Raw genomic sequence first — 12877 nt, 5'->3', positions numbered from 1 at the left:
CATTCCTGTAATGTAACTCAGCATATTTTTTTTTAAAATATATATATGCACACTCTGATACACAGGGAACATCAAACCGATTGTTTTGGTGAGAAAAATACCTATTTTTTATTTTTCGTAAATAACCATTTCCCGATGTGATGAATTTTACAAATATGAAATAACACTCAGCCTCAGCTCCGATAGAAGAGCATTCTTTTGAGAATAGCCTCTTTTTTTTTTCTCATGCCTATTTTGGAAGACGTTTTTTGGGCTTTTTACGTACATTCACATTGATATATATATCACATACTGCATATGCACGTAATATTCACTCTTCATTTTAATTATATTTATTTTTTTTTTATATGCGAACAAAAAAAAAAAAAATTGACCCCCCTTTGTCCTTATTTCTCCCTTTTTCTAACGCTTTTTATTTTTTTTTTTCCTTTTTCATTGAACGTTGCATGAAAAAAATTCGCGAAAATACTCACTTCTTCGCCCCTTCTTCTGTTATTTTTTTTTTTTTACCTAGTTTATTTTTACATATGACCTACTCTATCCACTCCTCATCTTTGGACTTATAGCGCCTATTGCTTAAATTATAATAATAATGCTTTTACTACTACACCACTATTACTGCTTTTATGAAATTTCAAAATATCTTCCTAAATTAAAATTATGCAAAATTAGTTACAAAAAAATATATATACAGTAAAAATTTGCATGCATATGTTTAATATAAGTATACAAAATAAATATTCATGAAATTCGACACAAATTGCCATAAAATTATTTATATATTGTATATAAAGTTAGGTAAAAAAAAAAAAAGAAGAAATGGTTTTTATCCTCTAGTATTTACTCACTCATAAAATAAGTACATGTTATTGAGAAAAAAAAAAAAAATGTATTTATATATATTATAATATTATATATAAATATATTTTTTTTTTTTTTTTTTTTTTTTTTAATCCTCGTTTCCCTATATGATATATATGTTAAATCAGAATTTAACATACTCCTTTATTTATTTATTTTGTTTAAATTGAGAGAGGCACTATTCATTCACCGATAAAGCACATATATTATTTATTGTATACATAATAATATATATATTATGCATATATATATATTATTAGGCTAGTCATAAAAATTTTACTCGGATTTAACGTAAAATCCGAAACAAAAAATAGTAGGTGATGACAATTACTTTTATAACTATGTACATAAAACCGTAAAATATATATAATAAAAATATATAATTATATATTTTAATTATTATTAATACTATCACTCATAATATCAAAACAATAAAATATAGTCAATAAAATATATATATATATTATACATATATATAATATATATAGCTATATGAATTATACATATTTATATACATAAAATATAATTATATATATATAATATATTTTTTTTTAAGTTTCCATTACTAAATGATAATCAGAAAATAAACATATACACAAAGTGTTTCCATTATTTTACTTTTTTAAATATTTTTCTGTAATTTTTATGTAAACAGTTCATAATAGTTTATTTTACCAATCTACAAAAAAGAGCGATAAGATAAATTACTAATATTTTACTGCCTCCTTTTTTTATAATATTTTTCTTTCTTCCATTCCCATATCTTTCCTTTTTTTTTTTTTTTCCTTTTTTTTTTTGTTTTAAAAAAAAAAATTTCTTTAAAAATTTTTTTTGTAAGGAGTAACAAAATTTTTTTTATTCTTTTTGCGCATCATTGCCGTTCGAAATTTCCTTTAGGAAACTATATTTCGTTCAAGTAAGTTTAAATGAAAAAAAAAGTATATAATTATTGCAAAGATGAAGAAATACATAGTATTCATTATTCACAAGATATTTTGTACACTATGTTATGCTTGTCATGCTTGTGAATGTAAGGCTGTATGATCGGGCATGAGTGTACATATATGTACATGTATGTATATGTATTATGTACCCATTGCGCACATTTTATGTACATATGTATGTGCACACATACCGTGCCGAACGCACAAGAAATGTGAATTAACTATTTGTGCGCCATTTTATGCATTCTTTCTCATCAATTGTTTCTTCGTGCGTGTACATTGGATGTATTTGACACAATGGAAATTGTTCCATACTTAATTTTTTTTGAATTATATATATATATATATATATATATATATATATACGTTTATGCTCCCTAAAAACATGCGTATTTTTTTTATGAAAAATCTTGGAGGCTCCAGTAGGAACAACTGATAGGAGCAATCATTTTGTGTCTTCCCAATTTTTAGTATCACGAAATGAATGCGAATTTCTAATATCAAATGTGCCTACTTTTTGTTTCCACATTTCTTTATTTTTCTTCATCTGTATATCCACAGTTTTTGTTTCAATTTTTTTTTTTTTTCGCCCATTTCCACTGTGCCTTTTTCCTTTCTTCTTTTTTCTCTAATCCTTAATCGATCGCTTTTTCTTTTCCATATACGGCACCCCATTTCCCCTTTTTCCATAGAATTCGTTTTATGTGTAAAAACTGATATTAGATATATTCCACACACATACCGGAGAGATACATAAACACACAAACAAGGATAAGCACAAAGAAAATCACTACTTTAATTAAAGATGGATATTGCAGTGAAAGAACAGGACTATTCAAATGGATTTATAAAAAACCAAGCAGCTTTTGAAAACCTGAAATTCAGCCATATAAAAAATTTTAAAGCCCAGAAAAGATTTCAGATTCTTTATTTTATCCTTTTTGTTCTTGTGACAGGGATATTTTTCTTTTTCCTAATTAGCACATATTTCTTCACACCAAATTATAGAATTAATAAAATAGTTCAGAATACAGAACACTTAACTTTAGCTTTTAAAATTGAGAGACCATATGACAAAATTTTAAATAGCGTATCCAAGAAAAATTTAAAAAATTACATAAAAGAAACATTTAACTTTTTTAAATCTGGATATGTAAAACAAAATTATTTAGGAAGTGAAAATGATGTCATCGAATTAGATGATGTAGCAAATATTATGTTTTATGGTGAAGGAGAAATTGGAGATAATCATCAAAAATTTATGCTTATATTTGACACTGGTTCAGCCAATTTGTGGGTACCAAGTAAAAAATGTACTACTAGCGGATGTAGTGTAAAACACCTTTACGATTCTAGTAAATCTAAATCATATGAAAAAGATGGAACTAAAGTTGACATAACATATGGATCAGGTACTGTGAAAGGATTTTTTAGCAAAGATTTAGTATCTCTTGGATATTTATCATTACCATATAAATTTATAGAAGTAACAGATACAGATGGTTTAGAACCCATTTATAGTAGCGTAGAATTTGATGGAATATTAGGTTTAGGATGGAAAGATTTATCTATTGGTTCAATAGATCCTATTGTTGTAGAATTAAAAAATCAGAATAAAATTGACAATGCATTGTTTACCTTCTACTTACCTGTGCACGATGTTCATGCTGGTTATTTAACGATAGGTGGAATTGAAGACAAATTTTACGAAGGTAGTATTACATATGAAAAATTAAATCATGATTTATACTGGCAAATAAATTTAGATGTACACTTTGGAAAACAAGTAATGGAAAAAGCAAACGTTATTGTTGACAGTGGTACAACAACTATTACAGCACCATCCACATTCCTTAATAAATTCTTTGCAAATTTAAACGTTATTAAAGTTCCTTTCCTTCCATTTTATATAACAATTTGTGATAACGACGAAATGCCAACCTTAGAATTTAAATCAGGCAATAATACATACACACTAGAACCAGAATATTATATGAACCCTTTACTTGACATTGATGACACCCTATGTATGATTACCATGTTACCAGTTGACATTGACGCAAATACTTTTATTTTGGGAGATCCCTTCATGAGAAAATACTTCACTGTTTTTGATTATGATAAGGCAAGTGTCGGTTTTGCCATAGCTAAAAATTGATTACATAAGAAGAAGAAGAAGAAGAAACAAAATTGAGAAAACATAGTAGTCTAACAGTGCTGTAGCGATACATTGGTGTGGAAGCAGTTGTTTTATACCAATAAATGGTTTAAACATTAGGATCAAAGGGGGAATGATCAAGAAAAAAAAAGGATTAGGAGGGAGAAGAGGAGAAGAGAAGAAGGAAGAGGGGGTTTGAAGACATGCAACAGAGACACATTTATAAATTCCTATATGATATTTATTGGAATAAAATGTGTCTTCCAGGAGAAAATGGAAATGGAAATAAGAAGGTAAATAAAAATATACATTAAACATTTTTTTTTCTTCTTTTTTTTCCTCCCCTTCCCCCTTCCTTTTTTTTCCCTTCCCTTAATTCATTTAGGTTATATGTAAACCTTCGAATCAATAACAAATATAAACATGTACAATGACATTGTAACAAAACTAATGCAAACAAAATGATCGATCTTTTCGCGCACACTGTCACTGTGTATATAAATGGCTGTTAAATAAGTGTTTTGTGTGTTATATATGTGTATGTATATATACTGTTCATTACTTTTTTTTTTTTTTTTTTTTTTTTTTTTTTTTTTTCTTCCGTATGAAATCATAAGAAGAAAATTAAGATATATGTATACAAGTAAACACACAAATGCTTTTATCTTAAAAAAAAAAAAAAAAAAAAAAAAAAAAATCGTAAAGGTTTTCACAGATTGCAGAATACATTACATATACATACATATATCTACTTGTTTTATGTTTTTTTTTTTTTTTTTAATGAGTCTCACTACATATTTTTAGAGAAATTTGTTTTCCATCTCCGCATATGGATGGGCTTCGAAAATGTGTATTCTTTAAGAGCAATAACCAACAGCTGTATATATATATGAGCTTTTACAATATTATAATTTTTTTTTATCAACCGTTATACAGTCATTGTAAATGTAATTTATTTTTTCCAACTTTTTTTATATTTTTATATCCCATTCATATTTTTTTATATTTTTTTTATATTTTTTTTTTTTTTTTTTTATATTTTTTTTTTTTTTTTTTATTCTTTAAGCACAAATATATTTTCATGTGTGTACCCATATTTATGCATTCTTTTCATGAAGAAGTCTTTACACACGGAGAGATGATAGCAAATATAGAGAGAAAATCATATTCTGACCAGATATATATATATGTATAGTATAATATATATATGCATGCATGTATGCCCAAATGCTTATATATATACACACTGAATCTGTACCATAAGAACATCCGTAATTGAGAAAATAAAGCAACTCCCAAAAAATAATACAATGTTGTATATATGCATAATATGCTTGTATGTATATATATATGTATATACACACGACATGTGATATAAATACTGCAAATTTTAAAACGACATCAATTTTACTGTCATATTATATGCTGGACAAAATAATCATAATATCAGACTACTTGCACGATTTGCTTTTCACATAATAGACCGACCCACTACAAAGTGTACAATTTGTAACATTGTTTTGCTTTAAATTTGTTGAACAAACGGGAGAAAAAAAAAATAAAATAAATAAATAAAAGGAAGAATTTTGGCACTTTTGTGCCTTAAGCATATATAACATTTACCGATTCTCTTTTTTTCTGTCTTTCCATTACGATACTTTTTTTTTTACTTTTTCTACAAAATGGCTTAAATCCATATTTACGTTTTCTGCGCATTGTTGAAATATACTTCTCCAAAGTGATGCATACACAAAAAACATAAAGACATTTTACTACCTGCATATGAAAAATTTTGAATTTGTTGAGCATCACTGAATTGTAAACTTTGGGGTCTTGTTACCCCAAGCTGAAAAAAGTAACACTAGTCAATGAAAGAAAATTCCACATGTAGAAAACATTGAGATAATGCATATTTTTCTAGCTTTTTTTTTTTTTTTTTTTTTTTTTATCCTCAAATTATTATATTAATCCCATATCCCCTGTTTATTCTTAATGAACGAATTGATGAAACAGAATAGTGCCCGGACAGAGCAACATGAAATGTGGGGTAGTGTTAAAAGTATTAATACCAATGTAAGCCTCCTGGGGTGAGTGGATAATAGCACTAAACATGACTGTACAAAATTTGGTGGTGCAAAAAGATCTACTTGGTATCTGCACACTTAGAACGATGAAACGAATAATCATCATATACATGTCGATATCTCGAATTGGCAACAGAAGTTATAATATTATAACGCTGTGAGTCGGGTAATAGACATATAGATATAGTGTGCATAAAATATGCACAAGCCTTTGGCTTCATCTTCATACTATGTACATTCTCGTGTCATGCACTTGTAATGTAAATGCCTTTAATAGATAAGCACATATTGTGTAAATTTAGCACGGAAATGAGTGTGTGCTTGTATGAGGTATGCTATTCATAAAAACAATGCCAATTATTATGTTGGAGTTTAAAAAAAAAAAAGGGGCCACAAAAAGGAATCATAAAAAAGGACCATAAAAAGGGACCATAAAAAGGGACCATAAAAAGGGGCCACAAAAAAGGATCAAAAAAAGGGCCATAAAAAAGGATCAAAAAAAGGGCCATAAAAAAGGATCAAAAAAAGAAATCATAGAGATCATAAAAAAAGATCATAAGAAACATATCATAAAAAAGTATATATATATATTCGTTAAAGATAATATATACACAACATCATTCATTACGTAAAAAAAATAAACACATGTAGGGTGAGTTGTTACTTTTGTCCTGTACTGTTTTGGCTGGATCTAGCAACAGGTCTCCAGGAAGGAATTGGAGGGGAAGTATTAGTTTTGCCTATACATGCATAAGCGTTTTTCACGTGGAATGCAAATACGTCATGTACCATAGCAAAACATTGTCGAAATCTCATCAAAACAGCAAGACAACCAAACACGTTGCCCCCATAAGAACAACGGATATGTGTAAGTTCTGTTCATGATGGGACAACCTAAGGGGAAAACTTCATGAATAACCCACGTATGCTCTTTTCTTCTCTTTCTCCTCTTTTCAAAGCTGCTAGTTATCATAAAAACTCTTCATCTTTCTCTTCCTCTTGTTCTTTTTTAGGGAAACATGCGTAATTGCATTAGTGGTACTGGCACTAGATGGGGTCCTTTTTTTTTCTTCATCTAGGAATTCCTTCATGTATTCTTTTTCCATTTGTTTTCTATAAGCTATGCATTGCTGTTTCACATTTTCAATTTCTTCATAAGTCATATTTTTGGTTACTAAAAATCTTTTCGCTCTTCTCTTCCCACCGCTTACTTTGTATTGAGCTGTCCAACTGCTTCTACTTTTTTCAAAATAAACTCCTGAAACACCTGTGGGTCCAAAAACTTCTCGCAAATTTTCTTGATCAACACTTGTAAACTTTTCTAACTTCTTAACTCTTGGTGATTTTATTTCATAATTTTGTGTCGATGATAACGATATGGCTGTTTTTTTTTTTCTTTTTTCTGTTTGTTGAAGATATTTCCTGAATTTATTTCTTCTCATATTTCGTAATTCTCTACTCGATCCTGCTTTGTTGCTTAAATCTTTACTATTATTATTACTACCCCATATTTTATTTTTATTTCTTCCCATATATCTACCTTTTAGTTCCATTCTTCCAACTCTTCCTCTTCTTCTTCCTGTACCATTTACACCCATACTATTCATAGCTCCACCAATACTTGCTGATCTTCTTCTTGTTCTTGCTACTACTCGGCCCCTTCCTGATGTTCCTATTGTTCCTCCTTCCTCATCATCATCTTCCTCATCATCTTCAGCATCATCTTCTTCTTCATCTTCTTCATAAAGTAACTCATCACCCCCGTTGGTCATACCCATTCCTTGTTGATGATTCATATATATAATTTCATCTATAGTTCTGTTCATTTTTTCAATATCATTTTTTCTTAACATGTGATATTCTTCCTTGTTCATATCATCATCATTAAAACAAAATTTGAATTCATCATTTGGGTTAGCATTTTCATTTTGAAATATATTAATATTATTGCAGTTACAAAAAAAATCACTTTCTTTCATAAATACATCTAGTTTCTTGTAATTCCCATTTTTTTCTTGATTCAAATTATTCTCGTAATTATCATATTGGACTCCACAACACACGGAACAGAAGCTCTTTAAATCTACAGATGATATTTCAACATTGTAAAAATCTCCTTTTCCACTTTCGTGCATGTTGTTACAGTCACTGTTCACGCCATCACTATTTGTGTAATCACCACATGTACCATAACTATGTGTATGATCAACATGTGTGCGATCAACATGTGTGCGATCAACATGTGTACGATCAACATGTATACTTCCTTTATTGAAAACACTACCTCCATTTGAATTCTCAATATTGAATAAATCTGTTACTCCTCCATTACTATCCACATTTAATCTTCTGTTGAAATTGTTTCTTCCAATATTATCTCCATCCTCCCTCCTCCTCACTTTTTCACCTTTCAAAAGGAACAAGTTTTTTTCTTTCTTCATCCCAGAACATTCGCCATTGGGTAAGTAGTATCCTTTTAGATGGTCATGAATGAGGAAATTATTACTCCCATTTCCCTTAGTATCTCTACCCTCTCCTTCCTTTTGCACCTGTCTTCCCCTGCAATTTTCTAAATAATCATGTAGCTCATTTAAATCAGTTATCAATATGTTTAAATTATTTAAAATTATGTTATTCCGCACGAATCCTTTGTTATGTAGTACCCCTTCTTCTTTCACGTTGTGTTGACTATGTGCTCCCTTTGCCTCAATCTCCTCCTCTGCCTCAGCATCTTCTTCTTTTTCATCCCTTTCTGCACGTTCATCACTCCCTTCTGCTTCTTCTTCACTCTCGGTATTCTCTTCATCACTATCACAACTATCATAATTAACATCACTATCTTTGAATCCACGACCACTACTACTACTACTACATCTGCGTAAGAGGATTCCACTTCTTCTAATGTTTACGCTTCCCAAAAATTTTGCAATAACTTCTGCAGTGCAACCTGAATTGCTCCTAACGCCTTTACACCACTGCCCCTGTGGTGAGTGGTGGTTATTATTCTGTTTCCTATCCATATCATCTGAGAGACCATTCTCCTGCTTTCCTTCTGTTGTATCATGTTGCTTCATCTCTGCAAACTTATTGAAGTGATCCCCAATCTGCTTCCGTTGGTGTTGCTCCCACTTCTCTACACTATCTTCACCCACCAATCCGCACGTAACATCATCCTTAAGATTTTTACCCCTCACAGGGTTACTACTACCCGAAGCATCAAACGAATGCTGCACGTAACTGCTATCAAAATGGGTATTGCTTCTCTTTTGAATTATATTTTGAGAGCATTCGTTGTTGTCTCTCCTTTCCTCTTCGACCCCTCTTCTACTGTCAATCATATTTCTGGCAGACTTGTCTGTTTCAGTAACACTTGTCCCGAATTCATTAACTCTGTAATGTGTTTTCCTAGTAGTATAATCTTTCCTTCTTAGTTTTGATATCTGACAGCTTTTATTATTATTATTATTATTATTCTTTGTGAACCGACTGAATGGAGAGATGCTCCTCCTCTTCCATCCCCTCAGATGCATATCCATACGATTTTGACGAAGCATTAACCTGGTTGTGTCATCATGGGATGATTGTTCATTTTGTTCTTCATCCCGTAAGTCACATAAGGTTTCTACAAATTCATTTATAAACTTTTCTGTGCTATTTTTTTTTAAATTATTTACTGATGAATAATTTACATCTTTGTATTTCTCAACAAAAGATGAAATTTTGCTTTTGTTTATGTAAAAGGAATTCCATTTTTTTGTGATATTAATCATAGTAGGTGAATGAGTACTAATAAAAAGCTGTAATTTCTTTTTAATATCTGATGAATGATCCTTATTAAAAAAATGAAAATAATTCGAGCATAAATTCACTTTATTAACATATAAATGTTTACAAGGATCATATAAAAAATTCAAAAACTGTGCTTCTTCATCAATTTTACTCTTTTCGTCGCCCTTCACATTGTATATACTATTTCTACTGTTTTCTTCCCATTTTTCCGATTCATCATTATTCCATTCTTCCTTCTCATTTTTCCACGTGCATGCTAAATGGTTATTGCTCTTATAACTGGTTGTTGTCCCTCTGCTGGAGGAAGGGCTTTTCCTTGTTTCATATTCTACAAGAGTAGGTGACTGCATATGTTGCGATGGTGATCGATCCATATAATCTCTTCTTCCAAAGGCTTCACCCCACTGATTCTGCTGCTGTTGCTTCTGATTTACTGACTCAGATAGTGTTCCCACTCCCAGGTGAGAAGAAGTGTAACTACAAGGAGTTCCAGATGCCCCAGAAGACTCATCTAAGAAAGTATCTTTTCGATTTATTATCTGGGTAAAGTCATAAAGAGTGATATTATCACCCTTGTTTGTAAATGTTGAAAATATTTTTATACTCACTAAATTAAAGTATATATAACAGGAAAATATAAACTTCTTTAATAAAAAGAAATACATATATATGTCTTCTTTACTACATAAAATTTTATATAAATGATAATTAAAATTTGACATTGGTCCATTATTTGTGTAAATATAAATAGAACACCATTTCTTTTTCCCAGTATATAAAAGCTGGTATATAGTAAGACAATTCTCCTTAATCTTTTTGATATCAGAATCGTATGGGTTCGAAGTGTAAATGAAAAATCGGCATGAATTACTTAATTTTTCTTCATAATTATTCAACCTCTCTTTTTTCCCTAAATTATCATCACCCATGCTACATTTTTCTTCATTGCATGGGTTACATCCTAGCAAAGAATCATTATTAACATTCCTCTGTGAATTTGTCCCTTCCTCTATTTTCGCTTCTCCTGAAATATTGTTGTATAAATTGAATTCACTCTGATCCACCCACCAACATGCCTCTTGCTTTCCCCCTTCCCTATGCGTTCCCCTCAAGTCTCTCTTTTCCTCTTTCTCCACTTTTTTATCTTCTTTCCTATTCTTGCTTATATGAACTTTCATTGTATGCACATACTCAGTTTCATTATACATATCTCTCTCGTTAGGTACATCTCTCTCGTTAGGTACATCTCTCTCGTTAGGTACATCTCTCTCGTTAGGTACATCTCTCACGTTAGGTACATCTCTCTCGTTAGGTACATCTCTCTCGTTAGGTACATCTCTCTCGTTAGGTACATCTCTCTCGTTATATACATCTCTCTCGTTACATACATCTTTGTCGCTATACGCATGCACGTGGTTGTACAAATCCGTGTTGTTATATGTTTTCTTGTCGTACGGGTTCATATTCATGTCTTCATATATGCTGAGATTCGGTTCTGCGTTTACATTTTTAACGACGTGATTTTCTTCGTTCTCCTTCTGAATGTTTTTTTCTCTTCCACCATAATTTTCTTCAAACAATCTAGTAGTTAAAAGGGAAATGCTTTCACTGTCGTTTTCCTCATAAGTACTGTATTTCTGATCGTTCAATTTGCCTTCGCATGGCGGAGTTGCAGTTGTGCTGCTACAACTGTCAGCTCCAGCTTTCACATTAAGAACAAACTTTTCCTCATCCAATTGGTAATGTTCATCACTGTCTGCAACACCTGTGATGTTAGCATCCACACAATTATTACTATCCAATTCGTGATATGTTTTCATATTCTTTTCTACACCATTTCCCTTATATGTTGCATTATTGGTGTATTTCCCAACTTCTACTGCTTCTTCCACTTCCGCCACTTCTTCCTCTTGTGCCATTTCTGCCACTTTTTTCACTTCTTCTACTTCTTCCATTTCAATTTCTCCCATAATAATTTTTTCTTCTTCACAATTTTTATTGGAGCTCTTAAAAAAGCTAAAACAAATATTCCTCATGTTATCTGCTGCATTCACCATATTACTCATTCATTCTATTCATCTTTCTTTTTCTTTTTCTTTTTTTTTTTCTTCTTTTCTTTTCTTTTCTTTTCTCTTTTTTTTTTTTTTTTTTTTTTTTTGTATTTACGAATGAATAACCAAATGGGTGCACACGTCGCCCTTTATATGTATACTGGGGGGGGGGGGTACGTATACAGGTGTACACCTTCAGATCACATATGTTTCTTTGCGCTACTTAAATATAGATATATATACATATGCATGTATATATGTACATATATTATTACTAATGAATGGAAAAAAATTGATATTTATTGTGCAATCATTTATTGTGGTTCATCCTCAGTGACGTTCTTTCCCCTTTTTTCACAACCAGAGAAAAAGGTTCTAGAAATTCGGGTTCTTTGAATTTAATTAATTTTCTTATAATTCTCTTGGTTCCCTAAGTAATCAGAATTAAGCTAGTCATTATCTGGTTGCTATGCAATATTCTACTTGTTGTTATTAGTATTACTTTTTTATCTATTTGTTTTATTTTTTACTATTATTGTTGTTATTATTTCGTTATTATTGGTTCTTATTATGGGTTCTTATGATTGTTCTTATTATTATATTATTATTATATTATTATTATTATATTATTATTATATTATTATTATATTATTATTATTATTATTATATTATTATTATTATATTATTATTATATTATTATTAATTTTTTTTTTTCCCTTTTTTTTTTTTTTTTTTTTATGTTGATTCTAACTTTTCCTACTTGTGCTCCTCTAAAGTGGTTAATGGAAATTTTTATTTTTTCGGGTAACACAAAAATAATTTCTACCTCGGTATATAATTATAACCTTCTATTATATTATGTGATACAAATACTATATTAATTTTTTGGTATCAGTGTCAATATATTTTATTATTATTATTTTTTTTTTTTTTTTCCCCCTCCTACTTTTACGCCTCTTTCTCCTCTTTGGTGCACCTAAAAATGGTGCT

At 30.1% G+C, this 12877-nt stretch overlaps 2 protein-coding genes across 2 annotated transcripts; one reads left to right on the top strand and one right to left on the bottom strand.

Moving 5' to 3' along the window:
* Positions 1–2610: 2610 nt before the first annotated feature.
* PGO_134080 (plasmepsin IV) lies at positions 2611–3963 on the top strand (the record flags this gene model as incomplete). Its single annotated transcript, XM_028689924.1, has 1 exon — positions 2611–3963. One exon carries the CDS (start codon positions 2611–2613, stop codon positions 3961–3963), a length of 1353 nt encoding a protein of 450 aa, XP_028545725.1.
* Positions 3964–7009: 3046 nt separating this feature from the next.
* On the bottom strand, positions 7010–11902 carry PGO_134070 (transcription factor with AP2 domain(s); the record flags this gene model as incomplete). Its single annotated transcript, XM_028689923.1, has 1 exon — positions 7010–11902. One exon carries the CDS (start codon positions 11900–11902, stop codon positions 7010–7012), a length of 4893 nt encoding a protein of 1630 aa, XP_028545724.1.
* Between the last annotated feature and the right edge of the window lie 975 nt (positions 11903–12877).

This window comes from Plasmodium gonderi, assembly GCF_002157705.1.
Source record: "Plasmodium gonderi DNA, contig: Chr13, whole genome shotgun sequence".
NCBI lineage: Eukaryota > Apicomplexa > Aconoidasida > Haemosporida > Plasmodiidae > Plasmodium > Plasmodium gonderi.
The sequence above is the reverse complement of the archived record's forward strand: the minus strand, read 5'-3'. Positions and strand labels throughout refer to the sequence as shown.